This window comes from Oxyura jamaicensis, chromosome 18 (assembly GCF_011077185.1).
Source record: "Oxyura jamaicensis isolate SHBP4307 breed ruddy duck chromosome 18, BPBGC_Ojam_1.0, whole genome shotgun sequence".
Taxonomy (NCBI): Eukaryota; Metazoa; Chordata; class Aves; order Anseriformes; family Anatidae; genus Oxyura; species Oxyura jamaicensis.
Genome location: NC_048910.1, coordinates 1,894,100 through 1,913,128, shown reverse-complemented (window position 1 = coordinate 1,913,128; position 19,029 = coordinate 1,894,100). Strand labels below are relative to the sequence as shown.

Genomic DNA, 19,029 nt, shown 5'->3' with positions numbered 1-19,029 from the left:
ATAGAGGGAAGGGTGTGAGGTTCTTTTGCAAAGGCTCTGGCTTTGGTGATAACTTTCTACTAGAAAAATAGAACTATTTCCTTAAAGATCCCATCCTATAGAAGTCCCTAGCATTGATCTTCACAAATGATAAAATGTGTCTTGTTGAGGACTGGCCACCGTCAGCTGTTAGTGTCAGAGTCTTCTACTGAGGGACCTTGCAAGGCAACTGGATTCTGGTCTCCTAACCAAAAGCACTCAGTGTGCAAGCAGAGTCTTTGCTATTGCTGCACAGGTGTATTCCAAGGTCACTGGTGTATTATTTGGACTCTCAAGCCCATCCTGTTTGGTATTGAGTACCAAATAAATCCATGGGTCCTGAGGTAGACTGAAGGACTGTAAGTGAACTGCTTCCTAAATGACAACCCTGGAAAAGATTTCAGATTTTCCAGACTTAAAAATTCTAGAAGCATGAAGCAGATCCAAAGACTCAAGAAATGTCTTTAAAATTTCATATTTTAAGTGATGTTTCTAATTAAATGCTTCTAAAGCTTTGTAGAGAAAAACAACAGAATTTCAATATTTATCACAGGAAAACAAGAACTTAGTTCCTGAAAAACTAGGAGTTACCAATGTAAAGGTCTTGTAGAAACAAACACAAACCTTGGAAGGCTTTTGAAGTTTTACACTGCAAAATTGCCATTAACTGGCATGGGATGAGAACAGAACCCTTGACCTAACATGAGGAGGGAAGCTTAATTCAGGGGTGAGAAGAATGTTCATGTTGGTAACCTGTGTAATAATAGCATTTCTCACAAGTATTATTTTTGCATAAGTTTGGCTTAGTTCTTGTTGGCTAGCTGCTTAGCTACTTTGCTTTTCTGTTTTGTTTTGGGGAAAAAATAGTGTATAGAATGTTAGTAGCACTGCTGTTTCTAAGAAAATGACTTCATTTTTTTCCTGGAGGAAGATGAGGTGATTCTACTTCTTATTTTCCTTCTAGTGGTTCAGTCAGAATTAGTGATGTCTGCCCCAGAGTGAGACCTAAATGTGGACAGAAACACTGGGCAAAGAGCTGGTCACTAAATAGCTAAACAGATGAAATGGGAATGCTTCAGACACTGAGTTATCGTCACAGTTTTCTCTTTTGTCAGTTCAGAGATCTGTGCTTCCAATTTGTGGATTTGTTTTTGCCATCTGCAGCATCTTCCCCTGTAGATGGCCTTCTGCATTCTCTTGGTCACTCATTACTCAATCAAGCAATGCTCATTTGGCTCTACAAAGGCCTTTTGGATTTTCAGGGCATTTGTTAAGGTTTCTTGTTTGTTCCATTCCTGGGATGGAGCCTGAGTGTCTTGATTTCACAGGTGCGAGAGCTGGAGGCAGAACTGGAAGATGAGCGCAAGCAGAGGGCTCTTGCTGTGGCAGCCAAAAAGAAAATGGAGATGGATCTGAAAGACCTGGAAGGTCAGATAGAAGCTGCAAATAAGGCTCGAGATGAAGCAATCAAACAGCTACGTAAGCTCCAGGTGAGTACAGCTAATCAACTGAGCTGTTTGTCCCCTGGTGGCAATCTGTCAAGGGCGATGTCTTCAAACTGCAAATGTATCTAATGGAAAGCAAGAGGGGTATCTGGCCCAACTTTGCTGGCATGTGCCAGAGAGTATCTGGCCTGAACTCATCACCTGTTGAAAAGTCCTCTCATCCTTCTGTTGGTAAGGAGTTAAGGTTGTCCCCAGTGTATTGTTATTCAGTAGTCAACTTCTTGTTTCAACATTTTGCATACAGATTTACTGAGTATTGCTTTACAGACTGCATTTCTTACGTTGTGTCTCTTTTGAATTTACTGATTTGGGCTCAGCTCTTCCTGACTGCTGCTTCCTCAAGAACAACATCTTAAGGCATTTTCAGCCAAAATACTTTAGAGAAAAAGGAGTAACTTTCAGTCACTTTAAAAAATCTGCAAGAAGCCCATTCTTTCCTGTTTGGCGAGAGAACGCAGCCCATGTGTTGAGGATTTATTTCCTATTCCCAGGAAAATATTTAGCATTTGGTAGAGTTCAGTTTTGCCAACGACGTTCAGTGCCATGACCCAAAGCTGCGGGACTGTGAGGTCATGGCAAGACCATGTAAGGCATCTGGCAAATGGAATTGCCTTTCTGCCCTGTCCTCTCTATTCCTTGGCAATCCAACCAAGTGAAGACAGTTCTGGAACTGAGTTCAGGCTCTGGATGAGGAGGAGAGGCTAGGTTAAAGCAAGAGGTGCTGGTCCATGAACAGTATCATACTCCTCTACCCCAGAACAGGTCAGATATAGAGCTGAGCTGTGTACGCTTTCAGAAAAATCAAATCACTTAAAATAAGTGATTTTGTGCTCAGTGGTATTCCAGAGATGCAAGTACAACGTAAATGCAGTTTCTCTCTTTTAGCATCTTAAGTCAAACTTGTGAAAATTCAGGCATGCTGAGATCTTAGCAGTGTGTATGAATTGGAAGCTAAGCCTGTGCTACTAGGTTATGTGTACGAATGGTGAATCGCTACTTCTGGACTGAGAGTAACATCTGAGCTTGCATACTTGCAACAAGCTTTTTCAGTCAAAGTATATAGATTTTTTTTTTCCAAGTCATTCCAAGCTTCCTCTTGGAATTCCAACTTCCACGAGTTTCATGCTTGATTTCAATTGAGCAGCTCTTTATTTGAGCTCTTTTCTCTACAAGAAATATACCAAATAAATGAGGTAAAGCCCTAAGTGAGATTTCTGACAACAGAATGAGTGGTGCAGAGATGAGAAGATGAAGTTTTACTATAAAAGTAACTGAAAAACAACATTTAAGTGGAATGAAGGTGCTTTGAGGGGGGAGGCCTTTCCTCTTAGGAGATAAAATTTACAGAGCTACTAATCTCACGGTTGTCCTAACGCAACATGGCTGTGGGTTTCTTCCAACTACAGGCTCAAATGAAAGACTACCAGCGGGAGCTGGAAGAAGCCCGTGCATCCAGAGATGAGATCTTTGCACAGTCCAAAGAGAGTGAGAAGAAGCTCAAAGGTCTCGAAGCAGAAATACTCCAGCTCCAAGAGGTGAGATTGAAATCCATGATTTTTTTTCTTGATAGAGTAAGAGGAAGAGTAGAAGGGGAAAACAAAGAAAAGGAAAAATCTATACTGGTAAGCTGAAGAGAAATAAGAGACAGGAGATCTTTCTCTTCCAATCCCATCACCCTGCTTGCTGCACCAGATCTTCAGTGAGCTTATGGCTAAAAAGGAATCGTTCCAGCAGCCTCCACTTCATTTCTCTGTCTGGACCACATGAAAGCTTCTCTACTGCTCAGATAGACTTGAGACCTCACAAAGGGTGCAAGGTGGTTCAAGAGTCTGTGAAGGGTGCGGTGTACAGTGTCAGTACTGAAACTGATGACTGGAAATACGAAAAGCTGAGAATCTCTCCTCAGTGGCCATTTAATTCTGCAGAGGCTTGTCACTGCCATCTTGGTTCTTCATCCCTCCCTTACAGGCATGTGTTCCCTCACTGCTGGCAATTTGTGTAAGAGCTCTAAGACTTGCTCTGCACCACTCATCCATCGTTATCTCCTTGTTCTGCCACAGGGTCAAACATTAGCAAAATTTCCTTACGTGAAAGACTTTGCCTCTTTTTCATGTATGTCCTGTATTAGCTACAAACTGAAGTTCAAAGCAGTCACGGATTTCACTACTTTCAGCCTTTACAGGTTGCTTACAAACAACTTAACTGGAGCTTCTTCATGTGTTACTCTCCTTAGTGGACTTCAAATTTGTCAGTCTTGCACTTGCAGTGCATTTAGTTGTGCTTCTTAGCAAGTGCCTGGGTGTTTCTTCCACACAACACAGTTGATTCAGTGCTGTTTATACTGCTGTGCTCTAATTTTCTGTATTTTTTTTTTTTTACTTTCACACTATGTACTCTGGAGCTGTAAGACTAAATTCAGTGCTCGTTTTACATTAAGTATGTTTGTTATATTTATGAGAGCACGCGACAATGTTTCTTCCGTATTGTTTAGGAGTTGAGTGTCACTACCTCCTTCCCCCAAGGATCTTGTGATGCAGTATGAATAATACTGAAGTGGTTTTACAAAGGATGAGTGAGGCATTACCCTAAGTATTGTCAGTGTTCACTGTTCAGGGATGGGAAAAGTAAATCCACTGCAGTCGTACGGCAGTGAAGGGGGAAGAAACTTCACGGTGATGTGGCTGGTTGTTAGCATCCAGCTTCAACAGCTGCTGCTTCTGCTTGTCCATTAGAAGACTTGAGGGGTATTGCGTATCACAGCATCCCCCAGAAATTGTTGTGAGGCTAAACTGAGCAAGTGTTGCAGGATTTCTGAGATGTATAACAAGTCCTTCCTGAAACCTTTGCAGGAGTTTGCTGCGTCTGAAAGAGCCCGTCGTCATGCTGAGCAAGAAAGGGATGAGTTGGCTGATGAGATTGCAAACAGCGCTTCAGGAAAGTGAGTCCTCAAATGTATGAACTGGGGGCAGCAGCAGCTCTGGCCCTCAGTAGCCTGCTTTCAAATTCTGTATTAATCTGTCCTTATGAAAACCCCCTTGTTATGAAGGGAATTGCCAAATTGCTTCTTGTGACACTTGTGATCATCAGAAGCAAACTGGCCAGTTGCTTTGTATCGAATCTGAATGTGTCTTGACCCAAATACTTCCTTTCTAGGTCAGCGCTGCTGGATGAGAAGCGCCGGCTGGAAGCTCGTATTGCACAGTTGGAGGAAGAGCTCGAGGAAGAGCAGAGCAACATGGAGCTTCTCAATGAGCGCTTCCGAAAGACCACGCTGCAGGTGAATCGGTGGTGTGGGCTGTAGCTGTCGGGGCACCTTGTGCTTCAACACATGGTTAAGTGTGGGCTCTGGCTAGCACCAAATGATCTAATTTCCTTCTCCTCTGAAAGGTTGACACACTTAATTCTGAGCTAGCTGGAGAGCGGAGTGCTGCCCAGAAGAGTGAAAACGCACGGCAGCAGCTGGAAAGGCAGAACAAAGAGCTGAAAGCCAAGCTTCAGGAACTGGAGGGATCTGTGAAGTCGAAGTTCAAGGCAACAATTTCTACTCTAGAAGCCAAGATTGTTCAGCTAGAAGAACAGCTTGAACAGGAAGCAAAGTAAGGAAAAAAAATCTGTTTGCCTTGTTTGCTCTGTCAGTAGAATGTCTGAAACCTCTGTGCCTTAAGTTATTGCAGGGCTGCGATGCAAGCTTAAAATGCGAGCATTAGGTTTCGCTATTTAGAAGCCTACTGTCCAAGGGACAGACTTCAGTGAGATAGCTGAAAAGTGACTGGGGTTGAAACTTTCAGAATCTGTGCTCTTTAGCTGAAACTCCTGAATTGATTCTTGAAGTTAACCAGGTGCTTGTGCTGACTCGTAGTCTCAGGATCCACGGGGTGCTGAAGAAGTTTCTTGAGCTAAAACATCCCCTTGGGATACTGGTCTCTTTGGCTTGACAGCTTAGGTTAGTTGAGACATTCTGGAAAGAAGGACCACAGAGATGCTGAAGGGACTGGAGGGGCATCTCTCTGGTGAGGAAAGGCTGAGCTGGGGCTGCTCACCCTGGAGGAGGAGGCTCAGGGTGCTCTGATCAATGAGTGCAAATACCTTAGGGGTAGGATGCAGAGAAGAGAGAACCAGGCTCTTGTCAGTGGTGCCCAGGGACAGGATGAGAGGCATTGGGCACGAACTGAAACGCAGGAGGTTCCATCTGAACATCAGGAGGCACTTCTGACTGGGGGTGACCAAGCCCTGGCACGGGCTGCTCAGAGAGGTGGTGCAGTCTCCTTCCTGGAGATCTTCAGAAGCTGCCAGGACGTGGTGCTGGGCAAGCAGCTCTGGGTGGCCCTGCTGGAGCAGGGGGTTGCACCAGGCGGCCTCTAGAGGTCCCTCCTAGCCTCAGCCATTCTGTGAGATGACCCCAGGGCTCTGCAGGTCTCCTTTCCCCAGTGAGTGCTCCCATGCCTGTTCTTCCCATCTCAGGCCTTGGAGGGCTGGTTTTTGTTAGCTCATCCTAGAAAGATTGAAAGGAGGCTTGTATCACCACCTGCATTCCTTCTGGCTCTGTTGAAACATTGTGAAGAAGCACTTTGCTGTCCCTCCTTCTGGCCTGCAAACCGTACTGCTTCAGTGCTAGTGCTTTGCTTTTAAAGCTGCCTCCCAGCTAAGCCCCAGGATATTAAAACTGCAGTCAGTGCTGTTAGCGGTGATGGGCTTGTGAAGAGGGCTTAAGCCTCAGTTGCACAACGTGGCAAGAGCCGTTCTGGGAAGAACAGATCTTGTGCTGCCAGCCTCCACGTACTGAAACAAATGGTGGCTTTTGATTATTCCAGGGAAAGAGCAGCTGCCAACAAATTGGTGCGTCGCACAGAGAAGAAATTGAAAGAAGTCTTCATGCAGGTGGAAGACGAACGTCGACATGCAGATCAGTACAAGGAGCAGGTAGGCGGAGTGGCTTCGCTTTGGAGGTTTGTTTCTCGGAAAAGACGGAAAACTTTGAGCAGAAAAGCACTGTTAGGAAGTGCTTTAATGAAATCATCTGAGGGAATCCTGGTCTTGATGACGAAACTGCTAGAGTAGTTCCTTGTTGGCTCCCAGCAGTCAAAACTTCCCTGTGTTAGCTCTGTTGTGATGAGCTGTTAGGCATCCTGGCCTCCGGGACCCAGGAGCTCTACAGTGTTTCCAGGAATCCAGGCTGGAGTCTGCAGTGAGGTGTCGTATCCAGCAGGGGTGGCTGGGGAGGCAGGGTGTTAGCTCACCTCTTCGGCCTCTCAAGTTGCAGGGTTGCAGCTGCTGAATTTGATCCCGATGACCTGGTTTTGTATTTTAGATGGAAAAGGCAAATGCCAGAATGAAGCAGCTCAAGCGCCAGCTGGAGGAGGCTGAAGAGGAAGCCACACGTGCAAATGCTTCCCGACGTAAGCTGCAGCGAGAGCTGGACGATGCCACTGAGGCCAACGAGGGCCTGAGCCGGGAAGTCAGCACCCTGAAAAACAGGCTAAGGTGAGTGGTGCCAGCACCAGCGGGTAGGGTTTATCTGGGCCCCTGTGTGCCCAGAACGCGTCTCCTGAGCACTCAGCTGTGGAACTGCAGAAGCAGGCCCAGGGGATGGGTCCAACTGGAATCTGCTGGGAACGGCTGCTGGAGCCTGACGATACCAAGGAAGTGGCCAGGCCACAAGAATGTTCCTGACAGCTCCTGAGCCTGAGCTCTGGGCAGGTTCCCCTGGGGCTGGTGGTTCAATCATGGCAGAGACGAGACAGGTCTGTCAGGCTGTGCCAGTGGCAAGCACCGATTCCCTTTTGCTGGCCCACCCCGCGGGAGTGTTTCAGCACCTTCTTTGAGAGCAGGTCTTTGAGATCAACATTTGTAGCGAGTACAGAGGGGTCAAAGGAGGTGGTGCTAGCGCAGGACAAAAACCATCCAGAGATGCAGAGGGCAGCCGAGGAGGCAGGAGGGTGCAGTGCAGCACTTCACAAGCGAGCAGTCAGTATTTTTTTGAAGAACCCGCCCTGTTTAGTACTTGGTCAGTGCTTGGTGCTCACACAGACGATATTTTTAGTTACTTGGGACTTGCCAAATTAAAGTGGTATAAACTAAGAAATCCTGGAGTAGCAGCACGTTTGACTGCAGCGTGATGACCCATCAGAGAGGGCTGGTTTCAAAACGCCTTGTGGAACTTGTGGTGTGACGTTCCCTTGCAGTGCAGCAGGGAGCTCTTCTGGGGCAGACACCAGCACCGTGGTGCTGGCTGTGAGCGGGAGGTGATGTCTGCAGCCGCGTTCTGCTTGTTGTTTGCAGGAGGGGGGGCCCCATCACCTTCTCCTCGAGCCGATCCGGGAGGCGCCAGCTGCACATCGAAGGGGCCTCCTTAGAGCTCTCGGATGACGACGCGGAGAGCAAAGGCAGTGACGTGAACGAAGCGCAGCCAGCCCCTGCTGAGTAGAGCCCCTCACACCACTTGCATGCAGAGACCTTTTACACAGTAGTCGGCAGAACGAGGAGGACTTTCCTGACCACCAAACTGCCTTGTGGCCCTAAATCTGCCTTACAAAATGTCGGCATGCTACAAGGTTACTTATCATAGGTCAACTACGTCTTAAGGCTCTCCAGCCTCACCATCCTGTACCCTGCTTCAGATATAGGTACAATTGCTTTTTTATATATAGTAAACAAAATGGGATCGTCTCTGTTCAGTGCATCTATTTTCCAGATACTCATTGTAAAGCCATTTTATAAAGCATCATGTGAAGGATGAAACTTTTTTTTATCAATACAGAAACTTCATTCCCAGAGGGTAGGTGGTTGGGACAGGCCCATTGTCATGACTATGCATGCTTTGTTGTACAGACAACATCCTTCCATTTCTTCTGTGCTCAGACGGCCTTGGCTGTGTTGAGTCTGTTGGATCATTGAAGACCAAACTGCACCTGCATCTTTCTTTTCTCCTAATTGTTGTGATCAGCACACAATCAGTGAGTGAACTGTGAAAAGGCATTGGGAAGTGTTAGAGGGAAATGTAGGGATGAATGAGTAGTGTCCATTTTTTAACCTGCAATATCATTTTGAAGTGTTCTCAGCACCTGCTTCATCAGTTAGTGTTCATGCAGTACAGGCAAACTGAAATAGCGTCACCGTTCCTCTCTGTACAGTACTGCTGCGTCTGTAGCGTCCTGCTATTACCATGCCCAACAGATCTGTATATATATTAAGGCTAGTATAATGTGAACACCAGTGGAAAATAAGCATACAACACAGGCAAAATAATTTATTAACTTATGGCTGAGTAGTTGTCAGGACAGGGAGCCGAGGGGCTGCACCGTGAGACCGTGGCCAGCCTGGTGTCACCGACGGAGCCGAGCCGAGGGCAGCGGCGCCGCCTGTGCGGGGCTCCCGCGGAGTCTGTGGTTTACAGGGGCTCGGAGATGGATGTTGCCTGCCTACGAGTTAACATGCCAGTGGATGTGAATCCTTTTTTTTTGTTGTTGTTGTTGTTTTTTTTATTTTGAACAGTATTACAGCGAGTAGTTAGCATTCTTTTTGTTTAAATAGCTGAAAAACTGACATTACAGAAAGTGCCTTAGACACTACAGTACTAAGACAATGTTACATATAATTTGCCTATATAACAATGATTTAATGTATTAATTTTGACTGTGCTTCATATCATGTACCTCTCTAGTCCAAGTGGTATTATTGATATTAGTGACAATGAATCAGTGTTAACTAGGAAACTTCCTCTGCCACAAGCTCAAAAAACATGGATTTCCTTTTTTTGGTTAAAAGCTTTAACATCTGTCGCAAAGGTTTTGTTGTGTGTGTTTGGATATTTTTAATCAAACTGGCTGTTGACCACCAGGCATCTGACTGCAAATATCTTGTTTTCTTGTATACCCATATTTCTAGACAATGATTTTTGTAAGACAATAAATTTATTCATTATAGATGTGGCCGCCTGCTCTGTTTACTTACAGGAAGAGCTATCTCCTGAGGCTGGCATAGACCTTAATAAATGAGAATATGACTGGAAGCTGCCTTTTCCCTTCTTAGTGTTTTGTGTTTTTTTTTTTTGTTTGTTTGTTTGCTTTGGCTTTTTTTTTTTCCTTAAATACAGTGTAAGTTACCAGTCAGGCCTGAGCCTTTGCCCTTGAACCTTGATGGCAGTGAGGGAGTTCTGAACCCACCTGCACAGGCACAGCGCCTTCCTCTGAGCCCCACTGTGGTTTTGAACAAGGTCTGCTCTCTTTATTTTGCTTTTTATTTAACAGATGAAATTTCTGTTTGTGGAGGTGTGGTGCCCGTTCCCCTCTGTCAGTCCTGGGGTGGTGGCAGAAGGGAGCAGGCTCCAGGCAGAGGGGCTGGGGGCTGCAGGAGCCGGGGCTGATCTCTGCAACGTGGTCAGGGCTGGGGCCCATTCCATGAAGGGGAGTTGAGGCATTTGGGAATGTGTGACCGCACCTGGGGGCAAACCCCTCTCTGACAGTTCCAGCTGGAAGGGGCTGAGGATGGAGCTGTTCTCAGGGCTCTGGCCTCAGAACACCTCTGTGGGCTGCTGGCTCCCAGCTCTTGTGCCTCCATCAGGGCTGTGCCTGCTGCTGCTCGTCCAGCTGGCAGGGAAGGGCTTTGCCACCCTCCGCAGTCTTCTCAGCACTGCTGGGTGCCTTTGTCTGCTCCATTGTCCACATGTGTGACTGCCACAGCTGCCGCCCTGCAGCGTGCAGGGCACCCAGGCTCCATGCGCGAGTACTTTATGGGGTTTGGGCTTTTCTAAGGGATGGCTGGGGGGTGACTGCCTGCGACGAAGGTGTCTGGGTCTGTCCCTGTGCCTCAAGGGGGCGGGTGCCACTCCCCACCTCCACCCACGGGGCACAGGGCAGGGACTGGGGCTGCTGGTACCAGCCGGGAGCAAGAGCAGTGCCTCTGGGGCCAGCGCGGGGCTGGCAGGAGGGCCTGGGGCTCTCAGGGGGGTGTCCCAGGAGCACACCTGGGCTGCAGCTGAGCCCAGGCCTGTGAGAGCAGCTGTGCCTGTGGGGGGGCTGCTGCTGGAGGCAGCGCTGGCACAGCCTGGCAGGGGTGCACGGAGCCAAAAATCGCTGGAGGCTGCACCTGGAGGCCTCAGCCACTTCCCCAGGCTCAGCTACACGACAAAATACAGCCACTGCCACCTTTTCTGCAAAATCCACAGATTCCACATTAAAAGACCTTTATTTTTGGAAGATTACTTGCTCAGCTTTGTCATTTTGCTGTTTTTAAACTGCATCAATATCTGTGTCACCTCGGTGGTATGGTACACTGTCCTATTGAAACATGCCATATAGATTTTGAATAAATAAAGCTACAAAGCCCAAGTTATGTACAAAGATCTTAGGCAAAGATATTATGTTTACAAACCTATGTACAATAAAACAAATGTAAACAGTCAAATGCAGCAGAGGATGCACAGGAAAGGAGGATCATACAAGCCCTAACAGCAAGGGGTGATGCTCCCACCGCCCTTCTGCTGGGGGCAATGTTTTTTTTCTCAGCGCTTGTAAATAAACCAACTTAGAGCTGCAGAGCCAACGGAATGTGATGGACCAAACTGGGAAGAGCTTTTTAACCTACTGATCAAACCCCAGCTGGGCTCGCTGGTTCATTTTGAAAACCACCAACTCTGAGGCACATAGACAGAGAACTCGCACAAATACATTGCTTGAAAGACCCACAAGGTACACAGTCGCCCAAAACTGTCACAGAAGCCTGCAGGTGACACTGTAAAATCCAGTCATATATTACACAGATCTGAACATGGTTTTGATGGTTATGGGGTCCTGGGAGGGGGCATGTCATGGGCAGGGCGGCCCATTGGCTTAGCGCCTTCCGAAAGAGCTCAGTGCCTCAGTGTGGAGGGGCGGGAGGGGCTTGCTGTGGAGGGTGGCTTCCCTGGGCTGGGGGCGTTGAGGTGCACGCACCCCGCAGACCTCAGCTCACAACAGCAGCCGCATGTTGCTGCCCCGCCACAGGTCCTGTGCCAAGGGCCAGTGCTCCAGCCCCACTCCCGCTGCCAGATGGGGCTCAGGGCTGTGACGGTACCTGACGGGTGCTGGGCCTGGGCCAGACCCCCCCAGGGCTGCTGCCACCCCTCTCCTTGCTCCCCCCCACAGACCGGCCCCAGCCGAGGCACAGCACCCTGCTGCTGGGGGTGCACAGGCAGAGCTGCAGCTGTGCTCAGCCTAACCTGCCCACTCAGGGGCAAGGCCCAAGGCAGACAGGTGCCAGCTGCACCCTGCCCAGCTGTAATTCATTAAGCTGCAGTAACTCTGTTACAGACCCAGACCTGATCCCCAGGTACAAATGTCTCATCGCCTCCCTCACCTGACCCCGCATCTGCTTTGAGAAGTTTGAGGCTGCTGGGGAGGAGAGCAGCTGCATGGTGAAGTGGCAGGATGGTGGAAGGGGCAGGCAGCAAGATGGGTGGCCTTTAAGAAAAGTGGCAAATTTTTTTGTCACGCCAAACCTAAGTTAGAGAAGAGATAAAGTGACAGGTCAAGGAGCACCTGGCCAAGGTTTTGCAGCCCCTGAAACAGAGCACTACGCAGCTCAGCTTGTGCGACGTGGCGTGGGGCCAAGTCAGAACATGTCCACTACAGCAACAGGAGAAAGTTAACTATTAACAAGACACGAGGGGCTGCGAGCACAGGGCCTCCTCCAGCAGCAGCCAGGCAGGTACTGCTGCACAGCATGGGGCAGGTCATGTTCCAGCGGGGCAGGGAATGGGGAGGAAACTGAAGCAGTTCTTCTCTTGGTGGGCTGAGAAAAGCATCCGCAAGTCCAAACACAACCTCGCGCTGACTCATACGCTCAGGGGGAGCATGCCAGGTGCTGATGAAGGTCTGGAGGCTCCCAGTCCAGGGGAACCTTGATCAAAGCCATTTACTGCCCTGAGAAGAAACAAAGAGACAGGCAGGTGAGTGACGAGCAACCCCAGGAGCTGGTCCCATTCACCTCACCCACCACCTGGAGCTGGAAGACAGACCCACCTCCTTCCTCCTCAGACACCTCACAGCACCCTCCCCGAGGCACAAGGCAGATGGGACAGCGGCTGCAGGGGGAGCCGAGGGGCCCCAGCCTCGGGGGCACGGCTGCACCCCCGCTGCGGGCCAGCCGCGCAACAGAGAACGGCTCTGCAAGGGCCAGCTGCAGACACTGCAGCACAGCAGAGGCTGGGGGGCAGCAGGGGCTCCCCTGCGGACCCCCAACCCCCCAGGAGCCCCAGACTCACCCCCTCCCAGAGCTGCCATGGGAGGTAAAGCACACAGAGCTTGCTCCCTGTGGGCTGGGAGAGGAGCACCTGGCTACAACAGCTCACTCCCTCCATGGCTGACACTGACATCTTCTCTAATTAGGCTCAACTCACAGCACCCGGAGCTCACCCCCTGCTGCTCACCTCAAGGCCACGAGCAGTTCTTTCCCTCTCTCTGCCAGGACAGCTCGCCCACCCACCGGCTGCCCTGGAGCAAGCACCTCACCCTGTGTGCTGCCAGCCAAAAGTGGGAACAAGAAGAGGCTCCAGGAGGAGTCAGAAGCAGCCGACCCGGGAGCTGTCTGCTCTGAGGCCTCAGGCCATACCCAGGGCAGCGCTCAGAGGAGCGCAGCCTGACCTGCCAGCAGCTCGCATGAGCAGGGCCTCGGGGCTGTGACAGGCTCACAACTGGCCCAGGACAGATGGCTGTGGGTTCCGCACAGCACTGGTCCCGTGCTGCTCACACTCACCGCTGACCCTACACCTCCCAGGTCTAGGATATACAGACCCTGCCAACAAACCCAGAAGCCACTGCCGTTGTGCTGGACAATTACAAAACCCTTCCAGAAGAGCAGATGAAGAGCTCAACAGCACACAGGCGAGCAAGGTCAGATTCCCACGGTACCCTGGGGCTGTGCTGCAGGGGCTGTGCTGCTTCCCACACCAGCGCTAAAGCAGCGAGAAAGCACCTTTCCCATCTCCTCCCCACTAAGCTTGAAATTTCAAGCCCCATTGGAGTATTACTTTGATACAATTCAGAGACAAGTTCCTCCAGGGCCACCTGCAGCAGAACGCTGCTGGAGGAGGCTTAAGGGCAGACACATTTTGCTAACTGATTTGAGCAAAGGGGCAGGAAGCCAGCCTCCTCCCGACATGACTCTGCAAATTACTTATCTGCTAGAAAGCTGCTCTGCCAACGAGGACAGGGGAGAAACAAAAACCAAATAGGATTAAAACGCGGTAGTTTGCTTCCTTTTCAACAGAAAGCTGATGTTCAATAGCAGCAGCATGGAAGGGTCACGTTAAATCAAAGCTCCGCAGGTTCCTTGTGTTTCCCTGGGCAAAACTCGGAGCCCTTCTCGTGACAGACGCTGTCCCACGAGTGCCCTTGCTCCACGTGCTGTGCCCTGCCTGGGCTGAAGTGGGACAGAAGTGACGGCCGTGTCCTCACAAGGCAGCAAGCGGCTGCGCTGTGGCACGAGGCCAAGGGCAGCGCACGCAGCGGGGGCCACATCCCCACGGGGCTCCAGCTGCACTCGCTGCCCACGGCCGCCCCGCGCTGCCCGAGGGACGCATTTGAATTAAATCCCAACACGTGGCATTTGTGCATGGCACTACAGCAGGCAGCGGCCAAGCCCAGCAGCATTCACTGCTGGTATTGCTACTTCTGGGGCACTGGCTGCTCCCAAACAGGGTTTCACTCAGCTGCAGCCACCCCCACCCAGCAGACCTGTCTGTGCAGGCAGCTTCACCTCTGAAGGAGGCCACGCACATCTAGCCCTCCCCAGCTCCTGCTCTGAGGCACATTCGGCAGCGTGGGCCCTTTTCAGTCTCCCAGAGGTGCACAGGCAAGGCCAGAAGCCACGAAGCCATCGGGCACTCCACACAGACACCACACAGCTGTGATGGGACCCAACCTAAATCACCAGCACCACAAATAATCCCGTGAAGCCTCAGACAAAAAGGAGAACAATCCCCATCTCAGAGCCGGGGGCAGCAAGGAGATGAACGCTGTGGACCCAGCGCTGTGTGGCACCCCCATGCTGGGGCACAGGCCTGGGAGCACCCCCAGCCTGCCCGGGCGCTGCCTGCAGCTCCTGCCCTCCCGGAGCGCCCCGCTGCCGAGTCTGAGCATGCACGGCTGCCCAAGGCACTGGGGAAAGGCCAGGGACTCCCTTCTGCGTCCTGAGCTCACTCTCCCAAGTGAAACCACCAGTGGAGCGCGTCAATTGCTCCAGAGGGACCAAGGCCCTGTGACCTACAACCTTTACAGAAAAGCCGCTTCAGGCAGGGGCGATGCGGATTTGCTGGCAGCAGCGCCATGAGAAGTGGTGACGCGAAGAGGTGCCAGCACTGCGCAGGATGGGGAGTGCTCACAGCACTACGATGCACAAGGGAGACAAGCAGGCTTTCTGATGGAGAAGATTAAAACCTTGTTTAGAAGCTTTGTGAGGTTTCCCCATGACTTGCTAATTAAAAGAATATCAAGACAGAGCAGAGCGCTCGTTTGCGGCAGCAGCTTCTCCCAGGATCAGCTCCCAGCGAACCCGCGCCGTTCGTTGTGCACTGCTCGCCCAGACTTGCCCTCAGTGCAGAAACAAAGATCAAGAAGCAGCTTTGATTCGCAGGAAGCCAGATCAGTAAGTGGGGCACAGGAAAAGGCTTCAAACAGTAGCAGCACTGGGGGGATGCTGAAAGCTGGCATTCTGGCTGCGTTTATAGATGTTTTACCAGCCATGGGCTTCTGTTGTTAACAAAAATGCACAAAAGAAAGAAATCAGCACTACTGCAGTTAGAAACAAAGGAAAATGAAGTCAAGCAGAGCAATTCTTACAGGAAAGAAAACAATTGTAGTGTGGTGGATGACTACTGACCAGCGAGAACAACCTGGGAAGGGAGCTCTTGTGCTCGGTCTCCTGCTGCCACCACTTTCCCCGATCGCTCAGACCCGACCCAACACGCTCTGCAGCGCCCGCCCTGCTCTCCTGCTCGGGGCTCCTCAGAAGCCACTCTGGTGCTTCCAGCAGAGCTGAAACCACCAGTCCCTGCTGGGCACGTCCCCCGCAGCCGCTTCTGATGGGCCCTGCCTGCCTGTCCTGGCAGCAGCATGAACCTTGTGCCCATTTCCAGCTGCTCTCTCTGCCCTGTGATTACTCAAGACAAGACTTTTACTCACTGAGCTGTATTTTGTATTTAGCACAATTTCTCAGGGTCCCTCAACTCGTAAGTATCACACAGAACCTCACCAGAAGGTTGTCTCACAGCTGAATAACCCAGCCTGAAGAGTACGCCGATGTGGTCAAAGCACACTTGGAGCCCAGCTTATCAAGGAAGCACGAGGAGAAGGCTCCCGGGCAGGTGAGTGCTTTACACCAGCTCCCTGACCCTCCCGAGTGTACCAGCAGCACAAGGAGGCACACCACCACGTAGAGCGGAGAAGCAGGCAGGAGGATGGGGCAGACGGAGCTGGCGGGGAGCCGTGCTCCAGACGGGGCAGGGCACTGACCCTGCGCACTCCCTCAGGAGCAGGATGAGCCCTGGGGTCCTGCTCCCGCTGCTGGCAGGGCAGGGGGCTCGCAGCCCTGCTCCCATCCTCCCCCCGGCTCCGCAGTGCCCTGTGCAGCACCTCGCTGCCTGCTTGCTTCGCCATGACCACGGCAGCTGAGCAGCAGCCAGCCAATGTCCAACACAGTGCTGAGGGAAGAACATGACCAAAGGGCAAAACTGAAGTTTCAAAATGAAGATTCCACCAAGATTTCAAAACCCACGAAGTTAGCAGCGCTACTTTGTCCCATCTCTCTGATGCATCCGGTTCAGTCAGAAGCATGCAGGTGTTTGAAGAAATATTAAACCAAGAAAGCAAGCAGCACTCGGTCTTACAGTTGCAACTGGTCACAGCACCAGAGAAGTTTATCTAAAGTAAGGAGAAACAGAGATTATGGCCTCAGGCTCTGCTCATTGCCTATTAGTTCGTACCGCTAGGAGAACTACGTCATGCAGTTAGCACAGCCACCAACGCTGCACCTCCAAGCACCAGATTAAAACGCATGCAGCTTATCACGTAAATGAATTCATTTACCCATGACCAAGGTGGGGAATATGACCTTTTCACGCCTAGTGGAGAAAAATTGAAACAGTTTATGCACACAAAACAGACATTCTTGGGCATAACCCTGGATGCAAGAAGCGGGGAAAAGCAGGGGTACTGAACTAAGCCTCGCCTGCCCTCTGCTCTGTGAGCCCTGCATAAGGACGCTGCTCTGCACGGGCGGGGGATCCCCGAGGTGACCACCAGCACGCCCACCGCGCTGCATGACCCAGATGAAAGCTCGGAGCACTGCAGAGCACCTTACAGGATGTGGATTTACTCAGCTGCACCCACCCACATTTAGGAAGGTTCCCTCTTTTCCTGGGACTTTTTTTTTTTTAATTAGGAAGACTAGGGAACAGCAAGAAGACCCTCAGTTCCTTTCTGGTGCGTTACAATCAGGGCTGGGGACATCAAGCAGAGGCGCTTCTCATGTTTAAGCTTTAGCTTGCCTTTTTTGTGTTATTCAATAGCCCAGCAGGTTCACAGAAATACCCTAAGAACAAACACGGACTGCACTGACTCTGACATGCTGGAAGGCAGGCAGAGGAGCAGGGGAGAGGTGAACAAGCAGTTCACTCCCCAAGGAACAAACACCCGGCCTTGGCTCACTGCTGTCCCAGCTCAGCTGTTCTAGTGCCAGGCCTCTGCGGAACCCATCAAGGTCAGAATCATTTGATTCCCCAACTGGATCAAAGTTCATAACAATTAAGGAGAATTACAAGAAACGAGCAGCTATTGGAAAACATTATCAGGTGCTATTCTGCTACATCCTGGTGTCTGCACAGGAAGATCACGTTCCTAAAGGAACGACTCTGGAGGAAACTGATCTTATGCTAGACTTGGTGGAGCACAGAAAAAAAACAGTAGGTAAGCCCTGCCTCTGATTCTCCAAAGCTCACGTGCAAGCCCAGCTGTTCTCTGAACATCCCCCAGAGCAATGCTGAGGTAACTGCTCCTATCGCTGCTCCCAACACGCCAGCTCCTGCACCTTGAGCTGCCTGCTCAGCTCCGCTCAGCGAGCAGAGAGCAGGCGTTTGAGGAGAGCTGGAGGTTCATCGAACATTTCAACCAACAAAATGGGAAAGGAAAGGAAATGGAAGCGTAATGACGTGACTGAATTACCTCTGTCACAATCCCACCACCCAACAACTGGCTGTTCATAAGGCAGCGGCTGCAGATTGGACCGGGTCTACGAGCACGCGTGGCTGATTCAGGCTCCAGCGACAATTTGGGGCAGGGAAGAGAGTACAGGGGCTGGAGAGAAAGGAGGAGAAGAGGGGAGAAGAAAGGGCACTCCTCAGCTCAGCCCCTCGTGCCCAGCCGCCGTGATGTGCGAGGGACCGGGCACCACCAGCAGGCAGGCGCAGTGGGGCCTCGCCGACGTGAGGGCTCTGCCCAGCTTACAGGTGCAGCCACAACTATTCTGGCTTTACACGGAAACTGCGGCGGTGTGTATGCAGCACGGACACCGCATCCACCCCCAGACCACGAGAGAGGCAGGAAGGCAAAGCGAGGGCAGCTGTGAGGGGAAGGGGCAAGCCCCTGACCCCAGGGCACACACGAGAGGAGGAGAGAGACAGGACAGCAGGGCCCAGCAAGGGTCTCACACCTTGCAGGTGTGTGCATCAGTCATTTCCACGCACTTTTCTAGCCTAACATCCTCCCAGTCTGCCTACCACTAGGCTGCCTTCCTAAAAGCCTTTTTCAGCTACAACCTGCTCCGAGCTGCAGGCAGCCAGCCCAGGTAACAAATGTGATGGCAATCTGGATAATTAAAAGTGACCCCCACCATGCAGCAATCAGCTTATTTGTCACACCACAACTCAATATAGCCACGCTGCCCGCTAAGAACAGCTCTAAGCTCTCCCTAGCACTATCCTGACAGCTTGCACATGAAGTGAAGCCTGCATTGCAAGCGTGAGCACTGCCATGGGGGTGTGTGGACCCCGGTCAGCCTCCCAGTATGCAGACAACCCTGAAGTCTGTCCGATTTGCAAATGATGACAACCTTGTTAAGTATCTGAACATTTCCTTTCCAAAAGCAACAAAAAACGGCTGCTCTAAGAACTCTGTATGCCAGTTTCTAAGAAGCAGCTTGCCCAGCTACCCACACAGCAACGTGACTCAGCTCACAGGAGGACTGCAGAAGCCCAGCTTGACTGTTCTATGGCACTCCTTAGGTCGCTAACCGCTCATTTAACGCTCTCTGAAATAAATTCTAGATTGAGGGTGTGCTGAATATCAGCAATGAAATGGCACTGGCTTGGGGTGTAACAAGGAAGACTAGCACCATGGAGGGGGCACAGAGGGTGTTTTGCCCGGTGACACCAAGCACAGGTTTCAGTAGCACCAAGTAGCACCGGAGGAGCGCTCGGCTGCGCGTCCTGCCCTGCAGTACTGCTCATCCAACCACAGGGACGGGAACGTCCTCCTGC

General features: G+C 50.9%; 2 protein-coding genes across 10 annotated transcripts in view; one reads left to right on the top strand and one right to left on the bottom strand.

Moving 5' to 3' along the window:
* Positions 1-9,531, top strand: part of MYH10 (myosin heavy chain 10) — a 102,450-nt gene extending 92,919 nt beyond the window's left edge. For 4 of the 6 annotated variants that reach the window (XM_035342583.1, XM_035342587.1, XM_035342585.1 and 1 more), the window contains 8 exons: positions 1,347-1,508; positions 2,930-3,058; positions 4,373-4,461; positions 4,677-4,800; positions 4,911-5,119; positions 6,335-6,443; positions 6,832-7,004; positions 7,803-7,947. In XM_035342583.1, coding sequence (XP_035198474.1) covers positions 1,347-1,508; positions 2,930-3,058; positions 4,373-4,461; positions 4,677-4,800; positions 4,911-5,119; positions 6,335-6,443; positions 6,832-7,004; positions 7,803-7,947 — 1,140 coding nt within the window. Of the gene's footprint in view, positions 1-1,346; positions 1,509-2,929; positions 3,059-4,372; positions 4,462-4,676; positions 4,801-4,910; positions 5,120-6,334; positions 6,444-6,831; positions 7,009-7,802 lie in introns of those variants that run through there. The other 2 variants (XM_035342584.1, XM_035342588.1) reach the window with 2 other exon arrangements.
* A 2,231-nt stretch (positions 9,532-11,762) lies between these two features.
* The window catches only part of NDEL1 (nudE neurodevelopment protein 1 like 1), a 24,650-nt gene continuing 17,383 nt past the window's right edge, over positions 11,763-19,029 (bottom strand). Inside the window, exons 9-11 of one of the 4 annotated variants that reach the window (XR_004755199.1) lie at positions 17,717-17,848; positions 16,583-16,617; positions 11,763-12,421 (exon numbers count right to left, since the gene is read on the bottom strand). Coding sequence is in view for 3 of the 4 variants with exons in the window: in XM_035342589.1 (XP_035198480.1) it covers positions 17,752-17,848 (97 nt within the window). In the remaining variant the exon portion in view is untranslated. The remainder of the gene's footprint in view (positions 12,422-16,582; positions 16,618-17,716; positions 17,849-19,029) is intronic. The other 3 variants (XM_035342589.1, XM_035342591.1, XM_035342590.1) reach the window with 3 other exon arrangements.